The 24,308-nt window shown below is 38.6% G+C and overlaps 1 protein-coding gene across 2 annotated transcripts in view; it reads left to right on the forward strand.

Moving 5' to 3' along the window:
- The window catches only part of SLAIN1 (SLAIN motif family member 1), an 86,642-nt gene extending 66,038 nt beyond the window's left edge, over positions 1-20,604 (forward strand). For both annotated transcript variants that reach the window (XM_069062641.1, XM_069062640.1), the window contains 3 exons: positions 150-305; positions 11,648-11,930; positions 19,433-20,604. In XM_069062641.1, the coding sequence (XP_068918742.1) occupies positions 150-305; positions 11,648-11,930; positions 19,433-19,508 (515 nt within the window). In that variant the 3' untranslated portion in view covers positions 19,509-20,604. The remainder of the gene's footprint in view (positions 1-149; positions 306-11,647; positions 11,931-19,432) is intronic.
- The last annotated feature ends 3,704 nt before the right edge of the window (positions 20,605-24,308 follow it).

The following is a 24,308-nucleotide window of genomic DNA, read 5'->3' on the forward strand; positions in this document are numbered from 1 at the left end:
TTTGTTATGCTTCATGACTCATAAATTTTGATTTTATATGGAGGACATTTAAGTTTGCTTACTTGCTTTTAACAGCTAATGTTTTGGGGCTTTTTTTATTGCTTGAAAACTTATTGCTTTTGACCTCCTGAAATGTTTTTGTCCTTCAGATAAGCTCCGAAGAAGTATGCCTAACCTAGCACGAATGCCAAGTACAACAGCTGTCAGTAGCAATGTTAGTTCCCCAGTCACTGTGAGAAACAGCCAGAGCTTTGACTCAAGCCTGCATGGGGCTGGTAATGGAATGTCAAGGATACAGTCATGTAGTAAGTGATGCTTCTTAATCTTTTTTTTTTTTTATTGCTGCATCATTACAAAGCTATAAGAGAAATGTTTTATTGTTGAATGTGATCTTTGTATTACAAAGGGACTGAAAGAAGTTCAGTTTTCCCATGCTTTACAGATTTTATTATATACTCTGCTTATAAAGTAGTTTTTTAGATGGTGCTGGTTAATTACTAATAATTAATTTACTTTGTCATTAAAGATGGCATTACAGGCCAGAGCTGACATTTTCCTGGTGAGTATAGTTGTAAAAGATCTATTCATCTTCTCTGTAACACAGACTGACTGTCTTGGATTCTGAGGTGTTGGACTCAAACCAAAGAGTTTTAGAAACTAGAAGGGACTTTAGAAGCCATAAAATTCAACATCCTCATTTTACAAATGGGGAAACTGAGATCAGAAAGATTAGGGATTTACCTAAGGTATGTTGGTTAAACAACTAGTTAGGGGCAAAGCTAGGACTAGACCCTTTATTTGGTGGCAGCTAAATGGTGCCATAGTACATGGAGCTTTGGGCCTGGAGTCAGGAGGACCTGAGTTCAACTCAGTCTTAGCGGCTTAGTAGCTGTGACTTTGTGACCCTGGGAAAGCCACTTAACCTTCATTTGTCTCAGTCCTTCAGTTGTAAAATGAGTTAATGATAGCACCCTACCTTTCAGGGTAATTGTGAGGATCAGATGAAATATTTATAAAGGACAAACAACTTCTGTGTTCCCTTGGGGACCCAACTGGAACTGGCCAGTTCCTCACCTTCCCTTCCCTCTGTTCACATAGGGTATCTTTAGGAGAGAGCACCGTACCTGCAGGTATTCCACCCAAAGGAATGTAAATTTTAATTACTGAAACCTCAAAAGGTATCTTAGGGTTTATGGTTTATAGGCTGTATTTCTTTTTTAAGGACCATGCCTTAAACCCAGATCACCCTGGCTCTTGTTGATTGGCCAAGCTCCACTTGATCATTGTTTGGGCCCTAATTATCTCAGAGTGAATGTAAAAAGCAATTGCTTTCGTTTTGGCTGGAAAACCTGTGGGTCTTCCTCTCCCACACTGATTTTTTTTTTTTGACTACATAAGAGACCGTTCTTTGCCTCATTTCTTACCTAGCCTTAATTACTAATTGGGCATTGCTAAAGTCAAACTGCGACCTTAACTTAAAAAGGTCAAGGTCATCCCACTGCATCCAGGGCCATCTCTAGTTATCCTGATCTATCTATATCTGGCCACTGGACGCGGAGGGCTCCAGAGGAGAGAGTGAGGCTGGTGACTTTGCACAGACCTCCCTCACTTAAATCCAGTTCATTTGCATGTCATGGCATCATCTCTCTGATGTCGTTGGTCTTCTTAGAGAACAAAGGACAGAAAACAACAACAGCTCAGCGTCTGGCACATAATGTGCGCTGCGTAAAATGCTTATTCCCTGCCGTTTCTCCATATATCTTACGACTTTGTCCCAGACTTTCTATTCTACCACCCTCTCATCAGCTGTCAAAGCGATCTTCCTAAACTCCAGTAGTTATCCATCACCTCAAGAGCAAATATAAAATTCTCTGACATTCAAAAACCCTTCGTGACCTGCCCCTCCACCTTCCTCCCCATCTCTGCTGGGGTCCAGTGACGCTGATCTCCTTGCTGTTCCTCAGACAAGTCCCTTCATCTCCAGGCTGGGCATTCTCACTGGATTTTTCCATGCATTTATCTCCTGGCATCCTTCCGGTGCCAGCTAAAACCCTACCTTCTACAGGAAACCTTTCCCAACCCCCTTAATGAAAGTGCCTTCCTTGTGGCAATTATCTTCAGTTTATCTTATGTATAACTTGTTTGTACGTGGTTGTTTCCATGTTGTCTCCACCATTAGACTGGCAGAGCAGGGACTACCTTTTGTCTTTATATATATATATCCCCATTGCTTAGCATGGCTCCTGGCATGTAGTAGGCTCTTAATAAATAATTGCTGTACAAGACATCAATTAGCATGGTGTATTAGGTGGAGTGCCAGCATGGAAGCCAGGGAGAACCTGGATTAAAATCCTGCCTTGTCAGTAAATACAAAGTAACCTGGAGTCAGAACTCTAGGTTACTAAAAAAATTAAGTTTAAGTTATATTATGAGTTGCTGGTTTGTATTGGTTGAGGGATTTTCTATACTAGAAGTTCTCTGTCCTAAAGAAATCATTGATTTTCTTCTCCCATCCCTCCCAGATGTATATATCGCTGTAATGGGTATTCAGAATACAGAGTTTAAAAGTTAAATAATTCCTTGAAAAGATTTTCAACTCGGGGTGATGTTTTGTTGTTCAGTTATTTTTCAGTTGTGTCTGACTATTCATGACCCCATTTGGGGTTTTCTTGGCAGAGAAATCTGAGTGGTGTGCCATTTCCTTTTTCAGTTCATTTTACAGATGAGGAAACTGAGGCAGACAGGATTAAGTGATTTTCCCAGGGTCATATAGCTACTTAGTTTTGGAGACTGAATTTGAACATAGGAAGATGAGTCTGTCTGACTCTAGACCTGACACTGAATCCACTGTGCCACTGTAGCAGCAAGCACCCCAAGCATCCTCAGGGTGGCTGCCAATACAGGTTCTTGGATCTGCTTTGATAAAAGAAAGCAAATTAAAATGGGTTAAAAAGCTTATTTTAATCAGTCAAATATGTATCATTCACCTAGTTCAGGCGAAAAAGGTCAGCACCCCGAACTTCAGAATATACAGACAGAATTATCAAGACAGAGAAACAGATCAAGTAGTTTCCAAAATGTCCAACCATTACATCCATAACAAATCAACATCTGGGTTTTTCAAAGCCAGGGGGCTCTCAACAACGGCTTCCCAGAGTCCAGATCAAATCACAGAACACTTCTCAAAGTGAGCCCCAAGACAAAGCTACACATCAGGGCTTATATAGCCTTCTCCTGGCTCAGAGAATGTAACAGCCTTTTGGACCTAATGGCCAATCAAAAAGTATCTACTGAGAAACAAGCCTGCGACCCCAGGCTCCAGGTGCACTTTGGCCTAAGGGCAGGGAAGATCTTGTGGTGATGGGTGTGTGTGTGTGTGTGTGTGTGTGTGTGTGTGTGTGTGTGTTGAGAGAGAGCAAGCAAAAGAGAAAGCCCCAGGTATTTCAGGAGGGAAAGAACCCTTATTTTCTGTCCAGGAATTGCTAGGTCATGCTTTTTCGCTGCTGTGTTTTGGTTAAAAAAAGCAAAAAACAAAACCACTCAAGATAGATTGTCATCAATGCAGGGTTGGAGGGGATTGTCTGATATAATTTACTATATGTTTAAAGTATTTTTTTCAGATTGTATAGTGGAGTTTAAATAATCCTTGCTCTTGGGGGATATGTTATGATGACTTAGATGTCAGAATGGGATAATATGGTTACAGAAAGAAAGCTAGGACAGGAAAATGTAGCCATCCTTCCTTGGCCCAAGGTTAAATCTGTTATTTAGGCTCTGCCAGTCATCTAGGAGCTCACAAGTTCTGGAGACAGGATTTTGATAGAAGATCTATCAGTAGCCCCAGGTAATCCACTGAGGAGCAAGCTCATTTTGGAAGATAGCCTAGATTCCTAGAAGTATCAGGGTCACAGGAGAGGAACCAGGTTGAGAGGCTAGGGCTGAAGCTGTTTTTTTCCTGCTCTTTTTACATCTTAAATAAAGTTTTCTTGTATTTAAAAATGTAAAATCCATTCTTAACTTGACAGGTTATAGTTTACCAGCTGCTGGTGCAGGACACTAAAAAAGGCAGCTGTTCAGCAAAAGCAGGGTACTGTTATGCCCATCTAGTGAATATGCTCCAGGCTCAATGATTAGTAATATAGAAGGTGTGCCAAGGAGGGAGGGGATGGAAGCAAGAGTTGATTCCACAAATATTTATTAAATACCTACTATATGATAGATGCAGAAGATTCGACCATGAAATAAAATACAGGCCCTGATCTCAAAGGGACTTGGTGACTGATGGGAAATTATGACATGTATATGAATATTTGATATAAGCCACAGTATAATAGATGCAAAGGTGAGGAGTCTGAAAGTACTATAAATAATTTTTGAGGGAAGAGATGACTTTCAGCTGCAGGGATGAGAGCTTTATGGAAGAGGCAGAGGCCGAGGCTTGGACCTTGAAGGAAGTGAAAGGTTTTAGCAGGTAGAGGTGAGCATAAGTTGTCCATTCTACTTGAAGGGATTTGTATGAGAAAAGGTATAGAGATCAAAGAAAACCATAACGTGGGATGGTGATGATGGTGATGGTGGCGGTGGCGATTTTTAAACTGCTTCGGCAGTGGAAAGCCATGGATGATTTTTTTTTTCACTACAAGAGTGATATAATCTTTTTGTACTGTTCTCCTTAGTGGGCAACTGTATAAAGGATAGATTGGAGGCCTGAAGAGGATACTCCTAAAATAGTCTAGGTTTTCTGTAACGAGCCTCAGAATTAAGGTAGTTGTATTAGGAAGAGAAAGGCCATCTTATTTGCAAAGTGATGATTGGTGGCCTAACTGCCAGCTTCTTGTAGACTGAAGAGGTAGGGTTGGTATGAAGTAGGTACTAGATTGGACTACTTATCTAAAAAGCTAGCTAGGGGATAAGAATGTGACTTGCCTTAGTTTATAGCCAGCAATCCCCCTTAAATTTTTTGACATTCTGAAACTCAGGGGAAGACTCCCATAAGAGTCAGGGAATGGGAAAGTATGAAGCTCTCACACTAGGGCTGGGAAACATGTCCTCAAAGAATGTACACAGAGGAGAGAGCAGAATTAAAAATAATAATAGAGAAACTATAGAGAAGCAGATTTCAGATGCACTCCAAGGGGAAACTTCAAACAGGTGCTTAGTGGTACTGCTTTGAAAAGGAATTGTTTAGCAACTGTTTATTAAGCATTTGTATGCCGGTCACCGTGCTAAGCACTGGAGATATAAAGACAGAAATGAAACAGTCCCTGCCCTCAAGGAGCTTACATTCTAGCCAGGGGAGATAGGTACATAAGTATGTATATAATGTATAAAATCGAAAAAAGGATACAAAGTAGATTTGGGAAGGAGGACACTAGTACTAGAGAGGGTCAGGAAAAGCTTCATATAATATGAAGGTGGTTCTCCGAGGATCTTGAAGGAAACCAGTGATTCCAACAGTTGCCATGGGGACAGAGAGTATAAAGGCATGGATGAATATGATGTGTATAGGAGACTGCATGGCAGGATTTCAGATTGTGAGCAGGAAATATATTCGAGGGATGTGGTAGAAATAGAAATGAAAAGATTGGGCAGATGACTGAATATTTGGATGTGTGAGGAGTCTTTAGGAGGTCACCAAACTGCTCAGGTAGTGAGTTCCTTCAGCCATAAGCATACTTAACCAGGGGTGTTAGAGAGAAATTCATGCGTTAGGTAAAGAGTTTGACTGATGACTGTCAAAAGTCCCCTCCAGCTCTGGAATTTTGTGCCCCTATAACAAGGAGCTAGATGTAGAATTCAGGCCAAACATATCTGGACTATTGACAAACAAGATCCCAAAGCAGGAGAGATGTCAGATGTCTGAAAAGGGAAACTAAAAAAAACTAAGGGCTTAGTTCACAGGTATATTGCACAAAAGACTAGGCTTAACAGGTAAAACGTGTAAACTTTTCCCCTGCTGTTATTTTAAAACCTTTTATTGTAAAATTGATATCTTCTTTAGCAGGCAAAGCTGGTGAGTGAGCCCAGGTTTGGAGAGAAGGTGGTGGCAGTTAGATACTATCAGAGGATGTGAATCAGTTAGGTCTCTGTCTTTTTTGGTAGAAGGATGGAATCACAGAATATTCTAGCTTTATGTTGCTACAAAACAGTGTACTCAGATTTAGACTGCATGTTTCTTTTATCAATTCAAATCATTAATCTATCACGGTATATTGTAATTATAGAATTAAATCTGTAAGAGAACAAACAGACCATTTGGTACATGAGTGTGGGCTCATTTTGCCAATGTGGAAACTGAATTCCACAGAGATGAAGGGACTTGACCAAGATCACACAGCTAGTAATTAGTAGAGTTGGGAGTTAAGCCTGACTTTTCTGATATCAAATTCAGAACCATTCTCCCACTATACTTTGGAGTTTTACTACTATGAAACTTCTCCCTAGCCTAACAGAATGTAAGCTTCTTGAGGGCAAGGATATTTTCTTTGTATCTCTAACGCCTATTATAGTGCCTTTCATGTAGTAGCCTCTTAAATGCTTGTTGGATTTGATTACTATTGCTAATATTTTTAAAGTTAAAAAAAATTATTTGGTTACTTTTAGTTTACAACATTCAGTTCCACAATCCCTTGAGTTTCAAATTTTCTCGGCTCTCCTTTCCTCCTCATGGCAGCATGCAATAAAATATAGATCCTATAGATACCTTCACATTAAACATTAATCAAGTTGTAAAGAAGGATTACAACCAATGGAGTGAACAATGAGAAAGAAGGGACAAAACAAAACAAAACACAAGAGAGAGAGCAAGCAGTTTGCTTCAATCTGCATTCAGGCTCGGTAGTTCTTTCTCTGGATGTGGACATCCCTTTCCATCATGAGTCTTTTGGAGTTGTCTTCTAACCTTGTGTTGCTGAGAGGAGCCCAGTTTATCAGTTAGTTGTCACACTTATGATGTGTCTGTAATTGTGTACAAAGTTCTTCTGGTTCTGCTCTTCTCACTCAACATCAGTGTATATAAGTCACTCTATGTTACTATGAAGTCTGCTCCTCATTTCTTATAGCACAATAGTATTCCATTACATTCATATACCACAACTTGTTCAGCCATTCCCCAATTGATGGGCATCCCCTTGATTTCCAATTCTTTGACACCACAAAAAAGCTGCTATAAATAGTTTTGTTATGCACTTTTTTATAGCCCTTTGGGCATAGTTCCAGATTGCTCTCCAGAATGGTTAGATCATTTCATCAATCCACCAACAATGCATTAGTGTTCCAGTTTTTCCACATCCTCTCCAGCATTTGTCATTTTCATGTTTTATCATCTTAGCCAATCTGACTGGTAAGATGTGGTACCTTAGAGTTGTTTTGATTTGCATTTCTCTAATCGCTAGTGATTTAGAGCATTTTTTTATATGCTTATAAATATCTTTAATTTCTTCCTCTGAAAACTTCCTGTTCATATCCTTTGTCCATTTATCAATTGGGGAATGACTTGTATTCTTATAGATTTGACTCAATTCTCTGTATATTTTAGAAATGAGGCCTTTATCAGAGATACTGGTTGTAAAAATTCTTTCCCAATTTTCCACTTCCCTCCTAATCTTGGTTACATTGGCTTTATTTGTTCAAAACTTTTCAATTTAATATAATCAAAATTATCGGTTTTGCATTTCATAATGCACTCTAACTCTTGTTTTGTCATAAAATCTTCCCTTCTCCATAGATCTGACAAGTAAACTATTCCTTTGTTATTGTTAATCTAATTCCATGGTCATCTAAAGACTAGACAAAGGGATAGAGAGTTGCTTAATATTTGGGGGTCACAACACCATAAATGTTCATTTGTACTATTACTATGAGTTTTGAAGATTGATTAGGAAATAAAGGAAACTAACTTCATTTCCATAGCTTTCATATCACATGTAAATTTTTTAGAATGTTCAACATTTTTTTTTCTGTAATAGAGTATGAGATGATAGGAAATCAGAGGTTATTTAATCTAACTCTGGCTTAATGAAGGCATCTCTGCTACAATTCCCAGTAGCCTTTGCCTGTTGTCCACTTTCTGCTTGAAGACCTCCTATCTCAGGAGGCAGTCCTTTCCATTTTTTGACAGTCGTAAATGTGAGGATATTTTCTTCTTTTAAAGGTAACTATAGTGTTGGTGAAAAATTACTGGATTTATGGTCAGATGTTGATTTACTCTAAGCTATTTCCTCCACTGTCTGTATGGCGATCAGATTCAGTGACTTATTTTTAGGAGGTCAGTTTTTTCATTTGTAAAATATACACAATACATTTATACATATCTGCATGTGTATAAATATGTAAATATAGAAAATCTTTAAAAACATATGTAATGCATAAAAATGGAATACTTCTATTACATATGCAGAGGGATGTTGAAAGAGCACTGCTCCCCTTCCTTCATCTTTCTGTTTCAGTTTGCTTAGGCTGTGATCTGAAAATTTGACTTTCCTATTGACTCATCATCCCACCCCCACTACTATGGTTTCCCTCATGGAGGAAGCAAAAGAGATACTTGGTGCTCAGTATCACTATATATGGTGGTGGGTTTTTTTTTTTTATTCAAACAGAAACTCATTGAATTAATTTCATGAAATAAATGTTACAGGAAATTTGACTAGAAGCTGTTTTTCTCAGGTTAATAGAAATGATCACGATTTCAAATGAAGATATAGCTGCTCTTTTATGGAACCATTTTAAGTGTCCTCCCAAACCCCTCCTGAAATTAAATAACTTAGCACCAAGTAATCGCTAATCATTTGATGTTAGCTTAAAAGGAAATGTCTAGTGGAGGGCCTTGGGAATCTGTACTTGGCCCCATGCTGTTTACCTTTTGACTCAGATTGTGTCATCCATCATGCCTATCACATGATGTAAATCTAGGGAGGATAGGTGTCATACTTGCTAAGAGTCAAGATCCAAAAGGTGGTCTATTGTCTAGAATGAGAGGCAACATGGTGTAGTAGATTTAGTATTTAGGCTTGGAATCAGGAGACCTGGGTTTAAAGCCTACTTCAGACACTTAATAACTGTGTGACCTTAATTTTTTTTTTTTTTTGCCATTTTGGAGGGCAGTTGGGTTAAGTGACTCACCCAACGTCACACGGCTAGTAAGTGTAAAGTGTCTGAGGCCAGATTTGAACTCAGGTCCTCCTGACTTCAGGGCCGGTGCTCTATTGACTGCACCACCTAGCCGCCTATGTGTCACCTTTCAAAGTTCAGTTTTCTCAATTATAAAATGGGCTGATATTGTATTGTCTACATCGCAAGGCTATTGGGAAGACAGTGCTTTGCAAACCTTAAAGCACTATACAAATGTAAGTTATTAGAGAGAGTTTGCCTTGTTAAGATATTTTTATTAATTATTATCATAAGATTAAGATTATAGTAGAAAAACCCTACTTTGAGCTTTAAAAGTTCAGCTCCACAAATGCAAGATGGTAGAGTTGTGGCTAGATATAAGTTCATGTGAAAAAGATTTGGGGAACTTATTAGTGGTCTACAAGCTCCATATGGGTCAAGAGTGGGATACGACAACTGACAAGCTAGCTAATGGATTGAAAAGTAATATCCGAGTGATGGTATTGCCATACTATATGCTGTTGTGTTCCTTTCTGGGCAAGACATTACAGGAAGGGCATAGATGGGTTACGTAAATATGTAAAACATCACATTCCACAATAAATTCAAAATGGATGTATGATCCAAATATTAAAGATCATATTAAAAAAGAAGAGAATTAGATAATGTGTTTGAGTACATGTTTTCTTAACCAAACAAGGCAGGTACAAAAGATTATTTCAATTATAGTTAGTCAGCCAGTAAGCATTCATTAAGAACCTGTTATGTGATAGGCACTGTTGTTAAAACTGGGAATAAAAAGGTAAAAGACAGTCCCTACCTTTGAGGAACTCAATTTAATTTGGGGTGGGATAAGGCAACAAGAAGCAAGCAACTATGTGCAAACAAAATATATACAGGATAAATTAGAAATATTCTACAAATGAAAAGCACTAAAATTAAGAGGGATTGGGAAGACTCCCTGTAGAAGGTAGGATTTTAGCTGGAACTTGAAGGAAGTCAAGGAAGCCATGAGTTGGAGATGAAGAGGGAGAGCTTTACATGGGGGACAGTCAAAGAAAATGCTCGGAGCTAAGAGATGAAGTGTCTTATGTGAAATTGAAAAGCTCCTGCACAAAATGAATACATTTAGGATAAGAAGAGAAGGGGTCAGAAGTAACCTCAAATTTGAATTAAAATTCTCAGATAAGGGTTTGATATCTGAGATATACAAAGAACAGAAATTATAAGATCAAAAGCCATTTCCCAAAAGAAAAGTGGTTAAAGGACATGAACAACCAATTCTCAAAAGAAGAATCACAAACTCTTAAGCATGTGAAAGAATGCTCCAGATCAAATAAAACTCTTTAGTGATAAAAAAAAATACACATCTAGCAAATAGGAAAAGATGACCAAAGTGAGAATAATCATTGTTGGAGGGAGTTTGATCTGCCTTTGAATTAGCAAAACTATTCTGTAAAGTGATTTTATCCAACTAAAGAAGCTATTATTTCCATAGCTTTTGACCCAGGGGTTCCACTGCTAAGTATACACTCCAAGGAAGTAGCTGGTTAAAAAAAAATCACAGAACACAGTAGAATATTTATAGAAGCACTTTTTGTGGCAACAAAGAGCTAAAAACAAAGTAGATACTCATTGATTGGGAAATAGCTAAAAAAAAGTGCAATGTGGTACATCAATGTAATGGAATATTAATGTGCTGAGAAGCATGGAAATGTACAGAGAGGCATGGAAAGACTTCTGTGAACTAATGCGAAGCAAAGTAATCAGAGCCAAGAAAATAATAAATGTAATAATGTAAATGGAAAGAACAACATCTACAAAACAATTGAAAATGGCAATTTCAAAATTACAAAAGTTAAGTTTGGCCCTGAAGAGCTTGACTTTTTGCAGTGGTAGGGAGTCCACAGATTTGGAAGATCATATATATTCCCAGTTTTTAAAATATATTAATGATTTTATTGGCATTTTCCTACTTTTCTCTTTTTTCTTAAAATGTTCTGTTACACACACACACAGAGGAATCTGGTGGGGGTGGGAGGAGATATAAAGAGAAATACAGGTGATGTTAGAACAAGATATCAATAAAGATTTCTTTTTAAAAAAGAAAAGTATCTAGAGGAGGGCAACCAGGACTGTGAAGACCTTCAAAATCATGACATAGGAAGACTGGTTGAAGGAACTGGGGGTGTTTACTGTGAAGAAGAGAAGACTTAGATGATAGCTGTGTTTCAAGTATTTGAATAGATGTCATGTAAAAGAAGACTTAGACTTGTTTAGCTTGACCCCAGAGGGTAGAAGTAGGAGCGATTGATGCATGTTGTAGAAAGGCAGATTTAGAGAAACTTCCTAAAAGTTAACTTTCTAAAAGTCTAATGGGCTGCCATTCAAGTTCCATTTGTGTTATGTTACGTGCTAACTTGGTTCAGATTGGTTATTACCATGTGGGACTGATGTGTAATGTGATTTATAAGATTTCCTCAGCTGAGGCATCCCTAAAATTTCTTCTCATATGAAGATTTTTGTTTTCTTCTAGTTCCATCACCAGGACAACTTCAGCATCGAGTTCACAGTGTGGGTCATTTTCCGGTGTCCATAAGGCAACCTCTTAAAGCCACAGCCTATGTGAGTCCAACTGTTCAAGGCAGCAGCAATATTCCTTTATCCAACAGCTTACAGGCATATTCCAACACAGGAATTCCTGCACCAAACAAAGCTACTGCTCCTGGGATGATAGGACGAAGTGGGCTTCCAAGACCATCTTTGGCAATAAATGGGAGTAACTTGCCCCGCAGCAAAATTGCACAGCCTGTGCGAAGGTGAGACTTTTTTCTGTCCATTATATAAGACTTCTTATGTTGTATTCTGTTTAACATGTTAAGCTGTTACAGAAACTCTCTCAGTCTTTTCATTTATTTAGCTAGTTCTTGAACCTTACTATCTGTTACTGTTGTGTGAAATTAAGATGAGATTATTAATCAACCTTGTATGAAAGTTGATGATTGATAAGGAACAAATACCCATTTACTAGACACCTGCTACATGCTAGACCAAGAAGAAGGTCTCTAGTGTACTGGGTGGGCTCCTCTGTGCAAGATTTGGGGGAGCCTAGAGACAGAAATTGCTGAGGCTGAAAAGGTGGATTGCTTATGTTTGTGGGAGCACAACTCCACTAGAATGTTGTTCTAAGCACTTCTTTTCATGAGATCCATTCAAATATTGGATCATATCTATCCTCTAAATCTTTTCTTCATAGTGAACATCCCCAGTTCCTTTAACCAGTCTTAATATCAGAATCTTGAAGCTCTTCACAATCCTGGTTGCCCTCCTCTAGATATAATTCTTTTAAAAAATACATACATATACACACATACATATATGTGTGTGTTTGTGTATTACACACACACGTGATTATTCTTTAGCATTATGTATGAACCAGGTGCTATACTATGAGTGGTACAAGAATGACTAAGCTCTGCAGGGGAGCTTACAGGGAGGTATGTTCACACAAGTAATTGCGTTATAATTCAATCCTACCTACATTGGTTAAGCACCTTGTATGTGCTAACGACTGAAGAGACAAAGATAAAAATGAAAAATGGTTCCTGAACTCAAGGAATTTACTTTCTGTTGGAATGTACCAGCTAGTGTGTGATGAGTACCATAAAGGATGTACCAAAATAAGTGTCTATTCAAAGAAAAAATTTAGTTGGAAAACAGTGAAATCTGTTCTAGATATGTACTACTTTTTATTACTTCTCATTGTTATCACTAATCATATATAAATGAAATATATATTCTATCTAATAAGACATAATTATAACATGTACTACCTAATAAGAGGCAGAGTAACCTAGTAGTTGTAGAGCTAAGATAAGAAGAAGGCACAAGTTCAAGTGCCACCTCTGACACATGAGATGTGTGACCTTGGGTGCTTAGCTTCTTAGTGACCCAGGTGATTCTCTGACTGTAAATTGCAGAACAGCTGTTGATCTCTACTGGTAGGAGTTGCCTTACCACTGAACTCCCAGGTGCAAACCCAAAACAAAGTTATAACTGATAATTGTAGCTGGCTTAAAAAAAAAGTGACTTCTACATCACAAGCTCTTGAGGTGCAGGTGGAAAAAATACCCCTTTTTTTGCATAGGAAGAAACTGAGGCACAGTCAAGTTAAATGATCTCTCTCAAGTTCTGCAGTTAGAAAGTAACAAAACTGCCACTAGACCCTATGGCTTCACACTTCAAATCGAGTTCCCAGGATAAATGAAAATGTTTATATTTTATGGTAAACAATGAATAAATGATATAAATTAATTGACATTCCCCAGAGTTAGGAAGAACACTTCAAGTTACAAAATTTTAAGACGAAAGCCATATCCTTTTACACACAATAAGAAATATAGAACTAGAGACCAAAAATTACAAAGAACATTGCAGCATTTAATGCGTTAGTGTGTTTTTTTTTCTCCTCTGCTACACAACCATGACTTAATGTGAAATTGAATTTCTTCAGAATGCTAAAAATATTTTGACATTTATTATTGGTCAAAGGCAAGTTATGACTATTGATCTGAATTGTTAGGTTCTAGGAAAACTGGTGTCAGGAGTGGGGTCTAACAGAACAATGTCCTGAGAATATGGGGAACCTGGGTCTGAGTTGTATCTCACCTAGAAACTACATTAGGAAAAAGTACAAGAACAATCTAATTTGAGAAATCTGAAGGGGAAAACGGTCATTATATATTATAGAAGGCAGTGTGGTTCAATGGAAGGAGCATTGATTTGGAGTTAAAGGATGTGGATTAAATCTTGGCTCAGCCATTTCATTGTGTTGTCTTTTTTTTTTTTTTAACTTTTTTGGAGGGGGGAAGGTAGGGCAATTGGGGTTGTGACTCGCCCAAGGTCACAAGGCTGGTTTTGTGTTAAGTGTCTGAGGTCAAATTTGAACTCAGGTTCTCCTGACTTCAGGGCCAGTGCTCTATTCACTGTGCTACCTAGACACCCCATTCATCATGTAGTCTTGAGCAAGTCACTTAACCTTTGTGGCAGAAAATGATAGCGACAGATGTGCAGTAACGTCGTCCAGCTTAGCATATCTCTGTATCAAATGTCAGTTAACATGTATTGCATGCTTACTGTGTGCTAAGTGCTGAGAATAAGAAGAGAGGCAAAAACAGCATTCTTAGCCTCAAGGAATCCACGTTCTAATGAAGGAGACAACGCGCAGTTAAGTGTGTGCACACGAGCCCAGCACAGCGGAGACGGAAGATACCTCAGAGGGAAAGCCCTCGCTGTGTGTGGCCTTGAAGTCAGGGGGTCAGCTTGTACAAGTTCTGCAGATGGTGTAATTTTGAGCTGAGTCGGTGGGGAGGGAAGAGCCTTTCAGGTGTGTGCATGGATGGCCGGGGCAAAGGCAGGAAGTCAGGAAACTGGGTGTCTAGTGGAAGGAACATCAGCTAGACCAGTAAGAATTGGTGTGTGTGTGTGTGTGTGTGTGTGTGTGTGTGTGTGTGTGTGTGTGTGTGTGTGTGTGTGTGTGTGTGTGTGTGTGTAAACCGTAGGAAGACTGGGAAAGTAGAAAGGGAACCAGTTGTGAAGGACTTTATATATCAAGTAGGATTTTCTGTTTTTGATAGTTTGAACGGGCAGATGACATGGTCAGACCTGTGCTTTAGGAAAATCACTTTGGCAGCTAAGTGGAGGATGGATTGAAGTGGGGAAAATTTGAGGCAGGGAGACCAACCAAAAAGAAGACTTTTACAGTAGTTCAAGGGTAAGATGAGGATTTGTACGATAGTGACAAGTGTGGGACAGGAGGGAAGGGGACTTACACAAGAATTGGAGAAGATGGAGAAATGATAATGTGGACCAGCATTATCGGCTGCATGGGCTGAGTGGTGGGTGAGGACTCAAGGGTGACAGTGAGTCTGGGAGCCAGAGGATGGAGGTAGCCTCTGCAGTAATAGGAAAGTTGGCAAGAGGATGAGCATGGGAGAAAGCTAATGAGTTCTCTTTTGGACATCATGAATTTGAGATGCCTCTGGAGCATTCAGTTCAAGATTCCAAAAAGTGATGGTATGATGCCGTAGCTCACGAGAGAGATCAGGGCTGGATATTCTGATCACGTTTGGGTGACTTCTGCCAGAAACATGCCTAGGCCACATGACTCTATTTTTTGAATGGCTCTTCCTCTTCAGTTATTTTTGAGAGCAGATGTGCTAGAAATTTACCAAATATATGCCCTTATGTAACCTTAAAATAAGCTCTGATGGCAGCTACTGGAAAGAAGTCTATTATATTGTCTGTTCAAGTATTTGAGAATCTTAAGATATAAGAAATGAGTACTTGTATTTCCTCTTTACAAAGTGAAGAATGGGCAAAAATGAGACAGTTTAGAACCAAGTCTAGACTGCTTTCGTTTGTAATAGGCCTAAGTCCCCTGACAGCTTTTGGTGGGGCAATAAAGTCAGGCCCAGTTAGAAAACCATAGCAGAAGCTGGCTGGGTCGAACTATGTATGTTCCTAGACAAACACATTCCCTTCAAGTTCAGCTCTCTGTCTCTTGGCAGGCTCACAAAATGAATTTGTACCAAAATATGGATTCTGTTGGAGGAACTCTGGTATCTCAATCTGGAGACTCCTTTTTCTGTTTTTCCTATCTTTTGGCTAGCATTTTGTAGGCATGACCCAGGTCAATTATTATACCTGACCTTGGCTTCTCCAGGTCCATCCTATTAGAGGTTCTTTAGGGAAACTTGATATAACCTCAGATTAGCTGTAGTATATGTACATAAATTCACTCTTTAATTATTCTTTCACAATTTTGATTGTGTTTGTCAGATTGCTGAGACACAGTGCCTTTTAGAAGACATTCTTGTTTCATTGGCATGTTTACTTTTTAGCTTAGTTGTGCAAACATCTTTAATATGGGTCCCATCTGTCTTGCTTTAGTCCCATTTGGGGTCCAGAATTAATTTTCTTGCTTAATGACTGAGTGTACTTGATAGATTTCCCAGCATAAAATACTTAATAGTTATATCAGTGTTAATTTTGAGGACATTAATGGCCTAGTGATTTAAAGTTGAACCTGCTTAAGGATCATCCTCAAAGTGAATTAGATCACATTGTGAATGGAAGACAGTTCAATAAACATTTAACAAGCTCCTGCTATACTGCAGTGTAGTGTGCTGAATACTTGGGATGTTGGGTGCTGAGTGTAAAAAGAAAGGCTGAAAAATAGTCCTCATTCTCAAGGAGCTCACAGTCTAATGGGGAGACTGCACGCAAACAGCTACCTGTAAGGGGGGCGGTGCTATCTTAACTTGCAAGTTAATTGAATTGAAGTGAGGCAGGACTATGCAGAATCATCAGCCTGACCTTCTTCTCTAGAGTCATTTGAGTCCAGTGGCAAGACATAGGTCAGGACAAGTGGAGATGATCCCAGATGCAGTGGGAGACTTTGGCCTTTTTAAACTAAGATCTTTCCTAAGTCTCAGTTTGTCTGAGGTAACTCCCATTCAGTGACTTAAGGTGGAGGTAAGAAATGAGGCAAAAGATGGCCTAGTTTGCCTACTCAAAAAAAAAAAAAAAGAATCAAACTTGAAGGGGAAGACCCTCAGGGTTTCTGGCCAGAACTGAAAGGATTGCTATTTACACTTACTCTGAGCCATCAAAACCCAAACAATGACCAAATGAGGCTTGGACCAGACCTCTTATTGACCAATCAGTGAGAGCCAGAGTGATTTGGGTTTAAGGCATGGTGAAGTAGCTGCATTTGAATCCCAGTGGGCTTTATCAGAGCCTGTTTTCTAGAGCTGTACTTTTAGAAACGTACATACAGAGGGTAAATTTGGGATTATCTCGGAGAGAAGGCACACAGGCTTCTTACAGAAGGTAGAATGTAAGGTAGCATTAAAAGGAAATCAGAGAGAGAGAGAGAGATCTGTCTATTGTCTATCTGTCTATTGTCTGTCATCTACTGACCATCATCTACCATCTATGTGTCATCAATCTATCATCTGTGTCATCTATCTAGCCATCTAATCTATCTAGAGATATAGAGATACAGAGATAGAGACATAGGTAGAGATATAGAAACTTATCTCTGTATCTCCACCTATGTCTCTATCTCTGTATCTGTACATACATACTTATATATATTATCTGGTGTTTTAGTTTTCATTTTGATTTGGAGTAAAATATAAGGCATATCTTTATTTTTTAAGACCTTAAAGAATATGTAGTCCATTAGATCCATGCTGCTTCTGTGTACCTCTTCATATATATTTCAATAATAAAATATTTCTGGCATTCTCTTATCTGTAACTAAAAGTCTCCTTTGGGAATGAATGAATCAATGAATGAATGAAAAAAATATTAAGTACTTGCAATAGGGATACAAATGCAAAAAGCAACACAGTCTCTGCACTTAATTTGCATTTATATATTGATTGATTGATTGCTTTTTTGGAGGGGGGAGGGCAGGGCAGTTGGGGTTAAGTGACTTGCCTAAGGTCACATGGCTAGGAATTGACATTTAAATAGAAGCTTATGCTTATAGTGGATGGGGTGTTTTAGGTTGAGAAGTTGAGCAGTCATGGAATGGTGAATAGCATCATAGGCAATGTCCTTTCCTGCAATAGTAGTATTGATGGAGAAACCTAGAGGTATGGAGTAGAAAATTAGTGTTTAACATTGATGTGGTGATGGGACCTGAACCCCTAAAAGGAAAAGACCATGTCTTTGAAAGCAACCCATGCCCTGAATTTTCCCATATATTTCAACAGCCCATATCACTGGCATCTCATCCAAGGCATCTATCTGGTCCTCCCCAGCCCACTTGATAGTCCTTTCACAACCTGAGGTCAACCCTGGGGCACTCCTTAATCCCATCCAGATCTTTTTACTGACCCCCCCCCCTTTTTTTAACTGTATCAGCCTCACCCCAATTAAGTTGCAGATTCCCTAAGAATCTCAGCTATTAGTGTTATAATAAACCTTGCTACTTTGACTAGAAGATGGTTTGAGTATGTGAATTCTTTCTAGGTAGACACTGCCCTGTACCCTGACATTTCAGGGTTCCCCACAATCTCAGACTGCATCGATGTCATGGCAGGAAGGTAACCAGAGTGCATTGTGGTTGGGTGTGGTAGACAGAGGGGATTAGATATGATGGATTCACCAATTTATAAACCATAGGGACTCCAGGGTGGGAAATAGAGTGCCTGGTTAGAGCTGAAGAAGAAACATGATAGGTAAATAGTGTGTGTTGCGTGGGTATGGGGATACTTAGAAATGATGAACTTGCACCGAGATCTGGGAGGGCCTGTTGGGAGCCTAATGGTAAAGCACTGACAGCATGGCAGGAAGATCTCAGAGTGCTGTCTCTCAGGTATAAGATATTATAGAGAGGACTTTCAACTTTGTAGCACTTCTCATTTAAGTCTAGTAGAGTCAATGTTAGTTGTCAATCATAATATTTTTACATTTGTATAGGACTTTAACTTTTTAGAGCACTTTGACATCTGTTGTCTCATTTAAACATCGGTTGTAAGAGTAAATAAATCCCTGTTTGCTGGATGGTAAAACAGAGGCCCAGAGAAGTTAAATGACTTTATCCAAGGGCTCACAACTAATTTTTGATGCAACTAGGTTTATTAGCAGTATTGAATTGTTTCCTCTACACTAGGGTGTCTCAGCACTTCCTTATTCATGCAGGCTGTTATTAAATCAAGCTGCAACATGGAAATGTCCGTGATTCCTCCTCCAATGAAGTGATTTTTTTAGTCAGTTTTTTAGATTGTTTATAGTCATTTGATAATTTTGAATCTTTCCTGAAGACTTTAGATTGCATTAGTAAAGATATGATTCTATGCTTTGATAACAAAGTTCTTCAGAAAGCATTAGTTTGATTTCAAGTGAATTAAGAATTAATTATAATCAGCTATATTTGGACACACTACCCTGACCTCAACGTAATGATATCATTTTGGTCCTCTTTGAGAATGAAGGGGGCAGCTAGTTGGAGCACTGGCCTTGGAGTCAGGAGGACCTGAGTTCAAATTTGACCTCAAACACTTAACTAGTACTGGTAAGTACTAGCTGTGTGACCTTGGGCAAGTCACTTAACCCCAATTGCCCTGCCTTCATCCCTCCAAAATAGGAAGGAAAAAAAAAGAATGAAGAGCTACAACCAGCCAACCAAGAATTAAGACTTAAGTGTAAAAGATGCAATGCAGTTGGATCTTTAGGATTAAAAGTAAAAAGTGATGATGCCTATTTTGCTTATTAATCTTGTACCACCTTTTCTTTTGCCTTCCAGTTTTCTTCAGCCCCCAAAGCCTCTGTCTTCACTTAGCACTCTGAGAGATGGAAATTGGAGAGATGGCTGCTATTGATGTGGCATTTTGTACTCTGGAAGACTGGGAAAGAAGTGGAAAATGAGGGTTGTGTTGCCCAGCTGGCTGGGTAACAGTACAATGGGCGTTAATGTCTTTCCCTCCTTATTATCCCTTTAACGGATTCACCATGCTGTTGTTTTTCAATGGACCTTGATTTTATCAGAGACTAAATTTTGCACTTCAATATTTGCCTGGGATACTGCAATGTTCTCAAACCCACAGTTTTGTGACATTTAGAACTAGATCTTTTTCTTTTTTTTATAGAACTGCTATGTACCTGAACTACTTTTTGAGGGAGTTAAGATGTATCAATATTAAATACTGCTTTGCCATATCCATTTTTTTAAGGTTACCTGTTCAATGTACTTACACACTTTAAACACCTTTGTCCCATTACATATTCTGTATTTTAATACATTGCCTATGACTGGGTCTTTTAACATATACTTTGAACTTTAATTTTTATAGTTTACAGGAATCCTATTTTTTTGCACTTGTTTCTTTTTACACCTATCTGAACCACTAGGGAACAATTTACATTTTTGTGCCATAAAAAGTATTTTTGTGGTAAGGTACTATTTTTTTAGCTGTGGGGAAAGATCAACAGAAACACATCTTACAGTTTGGGAGACCTAGAATCTTGTTTTTGTTGTAGGATGAGCACAAAATAATCAAAGAGTTCAGGCGAGATGACCAAGACAGCAAGGAAGTCTAGTGGTTTTTGCCTTGTCATTATTGTTTCCTTAAATGTTAATTTATTATCACATCCTGTTTGGTATTTGTGGATCTCTTCACAGAATCTCTGAGGCGGAAATGCGCATTGCATTGACCACATGCAATGGTCTCTACACTAACTGTGGGATTTCAATACTTTGTTACAAAGGATGAAACTGTAATGTTTTACTAACATTTGCTTCTGGAAAAAAAATGAATTCATTTTAATGCAAATAAATCTTTTTGATAGACCTTTTACAGAATCCAATTGCACTAATGAATGCTTTCTTATGGCATATGACCTAATATTTGTTACTGTGTATACTGCTGTTTTGGAATGTTTCAGAAATAAAGAATCTATTTCAGCAATATCAAGTCACACATGACTGCAACATAATGTGAACAGATAAGTTTTCCTATAGTTGAGCTTTATTACAATTTTCAAGATAATTGGATTGTTGCTATTTTCTTACACAGGCATTAACATTTTTGTGAGCATCTTCATACTTACTGTAGAGGGCCTTGGAGGGCCTAAAACATTTCTTCATTGGAAATGTGAAAAATACCTGACTTCAAAACATTTCCACCAGGGAGTTATATTTTCACTATAAATTGTGGACTTCAATCAAGTATTTATTCCAGAGGGGAATATTGGGACTTCAGTAGTAATGGGTCCAGCTGGAGACATATTTAGAATAAACCACTCATTGAAGATGTCAGCATATTTTGCAAATGGAATTCAGTTAATTTCTGAGACATTAAAAAAATATAAAAGTAATCCCCTCTCCTCTTCATTTCAGAGTTGACAGTGTTCTGAAAAAATGGTTGAATGATTTAGGGAGGCATTTGTATTCAAGTTGTTGGAGTTAAATATTTGACCAAGGTTAGGAGAAATCCATATTTTTTAGAAAAATTCTGTTTTTTCATTTAGGAATAAGGTGCTCACCTTATAATGTACTTAAATCATTAGAGATGCAGCAGAAAAATTACACACATGTAAACAGGTAAATGGGTCATTCACTTAGGAAAAGAGGTAAAAGGGAATAAACATATACTACTTACTGTATGTTGGGCACTGCTAAGAGCTTTACAAATATTTCATTTGATCCTCACAGTAACCCGTTGAGACAGTTATTGGACAGTTGAAATTAAGGCAAATAGAGATTAAGTGACTTGTCCCCAGGGTCACAGAGAATAAGTATCTAAGGTCAGATTTGAACTTGTCTGCCTGATTCCTGGCCCAGTGTCCTCTCCATTGTTCATATACATGCTCAATATTGAATCAGCAATAGAATACAAATTAAGTAATTTTATTTTATTTTATTTTTGGAGGGGGGAAGGCAAGGCAATTGGGCTTAAGTGAATTGCCCAAGGTCACACGCCTAGTATGTCAGGTGTCTGAGGCTGGATTTCAACTCAGGTCCTCCTAACTCCAGGGCTGGTGCTCTATTCACTGTGCCACCTAGCCGCCCCAAATTAAGTCACTTTATAGCAGACTTTAAACAATTTTTTCAAGTATTAAGCACCTATGTGTCAAGCATCATATTAAAATCCATCTTTCATAATAGATCATTCTCTGTTAATACTTGTTTCTTAACTGATTAAGAATAGTCTTATAGCCTCTCCTCTTCGAGCTCCAGCCCCAGCATCCCTAACATGGCTAAATGTAAAGGTATGAATTGTTGGTAAATATGGAACACATTATGGTGCATCCCTCAGAAAAATGGTGAAGAAAATTGAAATTAGCCAGCATGCCAAGTATACCTGCTCCTTCTGTGGCAAGACCAAAAATGAAGAGACGGGCTGTGGGTATCTGGCACTGTGGATCCTGTATGAAAACAGTAGCTGGTGGTGCATGGACCTACAGTACCACCTCTGCAGTCACAGTCAAATCTGCCATCAGAAGACTGAAGGAATTGAAAGACCAGTAAAATCTTAGCAAATAAATGTAGCTGATAGTCCAACAATAAATGGGTTAATTTATTGAATAAAAATTAAAAAAGTCATAAATGTATACATTCAACCAGTAATACAAGCTATCATTAAGGAGATATAGTATGGTTTGGAGATAAGGTATGAGAAATTAGGTATGTTTAGCTTATATATGTGTTACTCTTAAAAGCAATGGGCCAAGTATTTGGATTTACCTTTTATTATCAGTTGCTGCATCTTTTAAGAGTTTGCCATGTACAAAACTAGGCTAAGCCCTGGGGATACAAAAAAAAGGTAAAAATACCTTATCCTCAAGGAACTTGTATTCTAATGGGAGAAATGATGTAAATAACTAGATACATGCAAGATACATACAGAGTAGATGAAATGTGATCTCAGAAGGGAAAGCTCAGCAGCTGAGTAAGGGGAGGGAATTGGAAAAGGTCTCTTAAAAAAAAAGGTGGCAATTGAGCAGAATTCAAGAAAGGAAGGGAAGCTAAGAGCTGGAGATGAGAGGAGGGAAAACATTCTAGGCAGTTTGGAGTGTACAAGAAGAGAAAGTCCATAGTGCCTGGGTTAACTGAGTCATATTGTGAACAGGAGCACACTGTAAGAATACAGAAAGGTAGGAGGGAGCCAGGTTATTTAAATATCAACAGAGGACTTGATGTTTGATCCTAGAGGAAATAGCACTGAAGCTGGAGGTGCGGTGGGGAACAAATGTGAATTTTAGAAAATCACTTATTTCTGAAATAAAAAGATGAGAATTTTTTGACACGGTGTGGTGAGGCCCCATGTGTAGCAAGGTTATCCACCTGAAGAGAGGGCTGCCCCCTGCAGGTAGCATGGGGGGTGGCTTTGTGTGGCTCAAAGGGAAGCAGAATAGACATCTCTAGCCTCTTCACCTTGCTGCCTTCTCCAGTGGATACTTTAATTCCTGCCAGGAGGGAAAGTAGGAAGGGGTTGGAGGACACTCTGCTCCTTCCAGAGGCAGGGCATATAGACTGGAATTCTATCATATCTGCTCCCTTAAATATTGTTAAGTCTACATGATGTGATCAGGTTTGATTTAACTTCTGATTTTTGGCATTCTTAGGAGAAAGCAGGACCCCAATATATATCCCAACATATCCAGTACTTGACCCCTTTTCTACCAAATGTCAGTTTGACAATGAACATACATAGGGAATAACAAAGAAATCCATTTATTTATATCATACAAAACAGAGATCTTAAAAGTATATGTAGGAGAATATATACCAGGCAACACAGTAAAAAGAGCTATTTCTCAGAGAAAGTGAGGTAATAAGCTTAACCAAGAGAGAGTTATTAGATTACACGGTAGGAAGTTCCCTGAAGTCTTTTGGCTAGTATGCTGGGGATAGGGACCCTGCTAACTCGTTTGTGTCTTCCCAGAGTCTTCTTGTGAGACTGGTGGCTTTGCACAGCTCTTCCTCACTTAAATCCAATTGCTTGTTATGCCATCACCTCCTTGATATCATGGGCCTCTTTGAGAAAGAAAAGACAAACAACAAAACCTTCAGCAACCTGAAATGGAGTTGGTCTCTTATCTCTCCCTTGAAGCTGAAAATCAGAAGGGCCCAAAAGGACCAGAAGCTTGAAGAGAACTTGAAGATGACTTGAAAAATATTGAAGAGCTCTCCTCTGGCTTTTTCCAATTCCTGCCCACCTTTAGGCAGGCAGGGTATTCATCTCCACCAGTGAGAAGAGAATCCCATACCAGTGGGCTTTGGGATTGAGGTTACAACAGTTTTGATTGATAGACACGATATTGATACAGAGAACTTTGGGGTTTACAGAGATGAATGATAGGTGTAATGAAATTTTTTTATCAAGAATTTAATATTTTAGGGGTAGCTAGGTGGCACAGTGAATAGAGCACTGGCCCTGGAGTCAGGAGGACTTGAGTTCAGATCCAGACTCAGACACTTAACACTAGCCATGTGACCTTGGGCAAGTCACTTAACCCCAGTTGTCCTGTCGTCCCCCCTCCAAAAAAGAAAGAATTTAATATTTTTCTGGTTGGGCTTACTTTCTACTCAGTCCTGCTTTCCATATATCTACTTCTAATTACTTGCCTTTTGCTACAATCTTTTTGTATCCTGAACAACAAATCTTAATATTTGCCAT

This window comes from Petaurus breviceps, unplaced genomic scaffold, assembly GCF_028583685.1.
Source record: "Petaurus breviceps papuanus isolate PSGF00001 unplaced genomic scaffold, PetGlider_PUasm1.0 90491, whole genome shotgun sequence".
Classification (NCBI taxonomy): domain Eukaryota; kingdom Metazoa; phylum Chordata; class Mammalia; order Diprotodontia; family Petauridae; genus Petaurus; species Petaurus breviceps.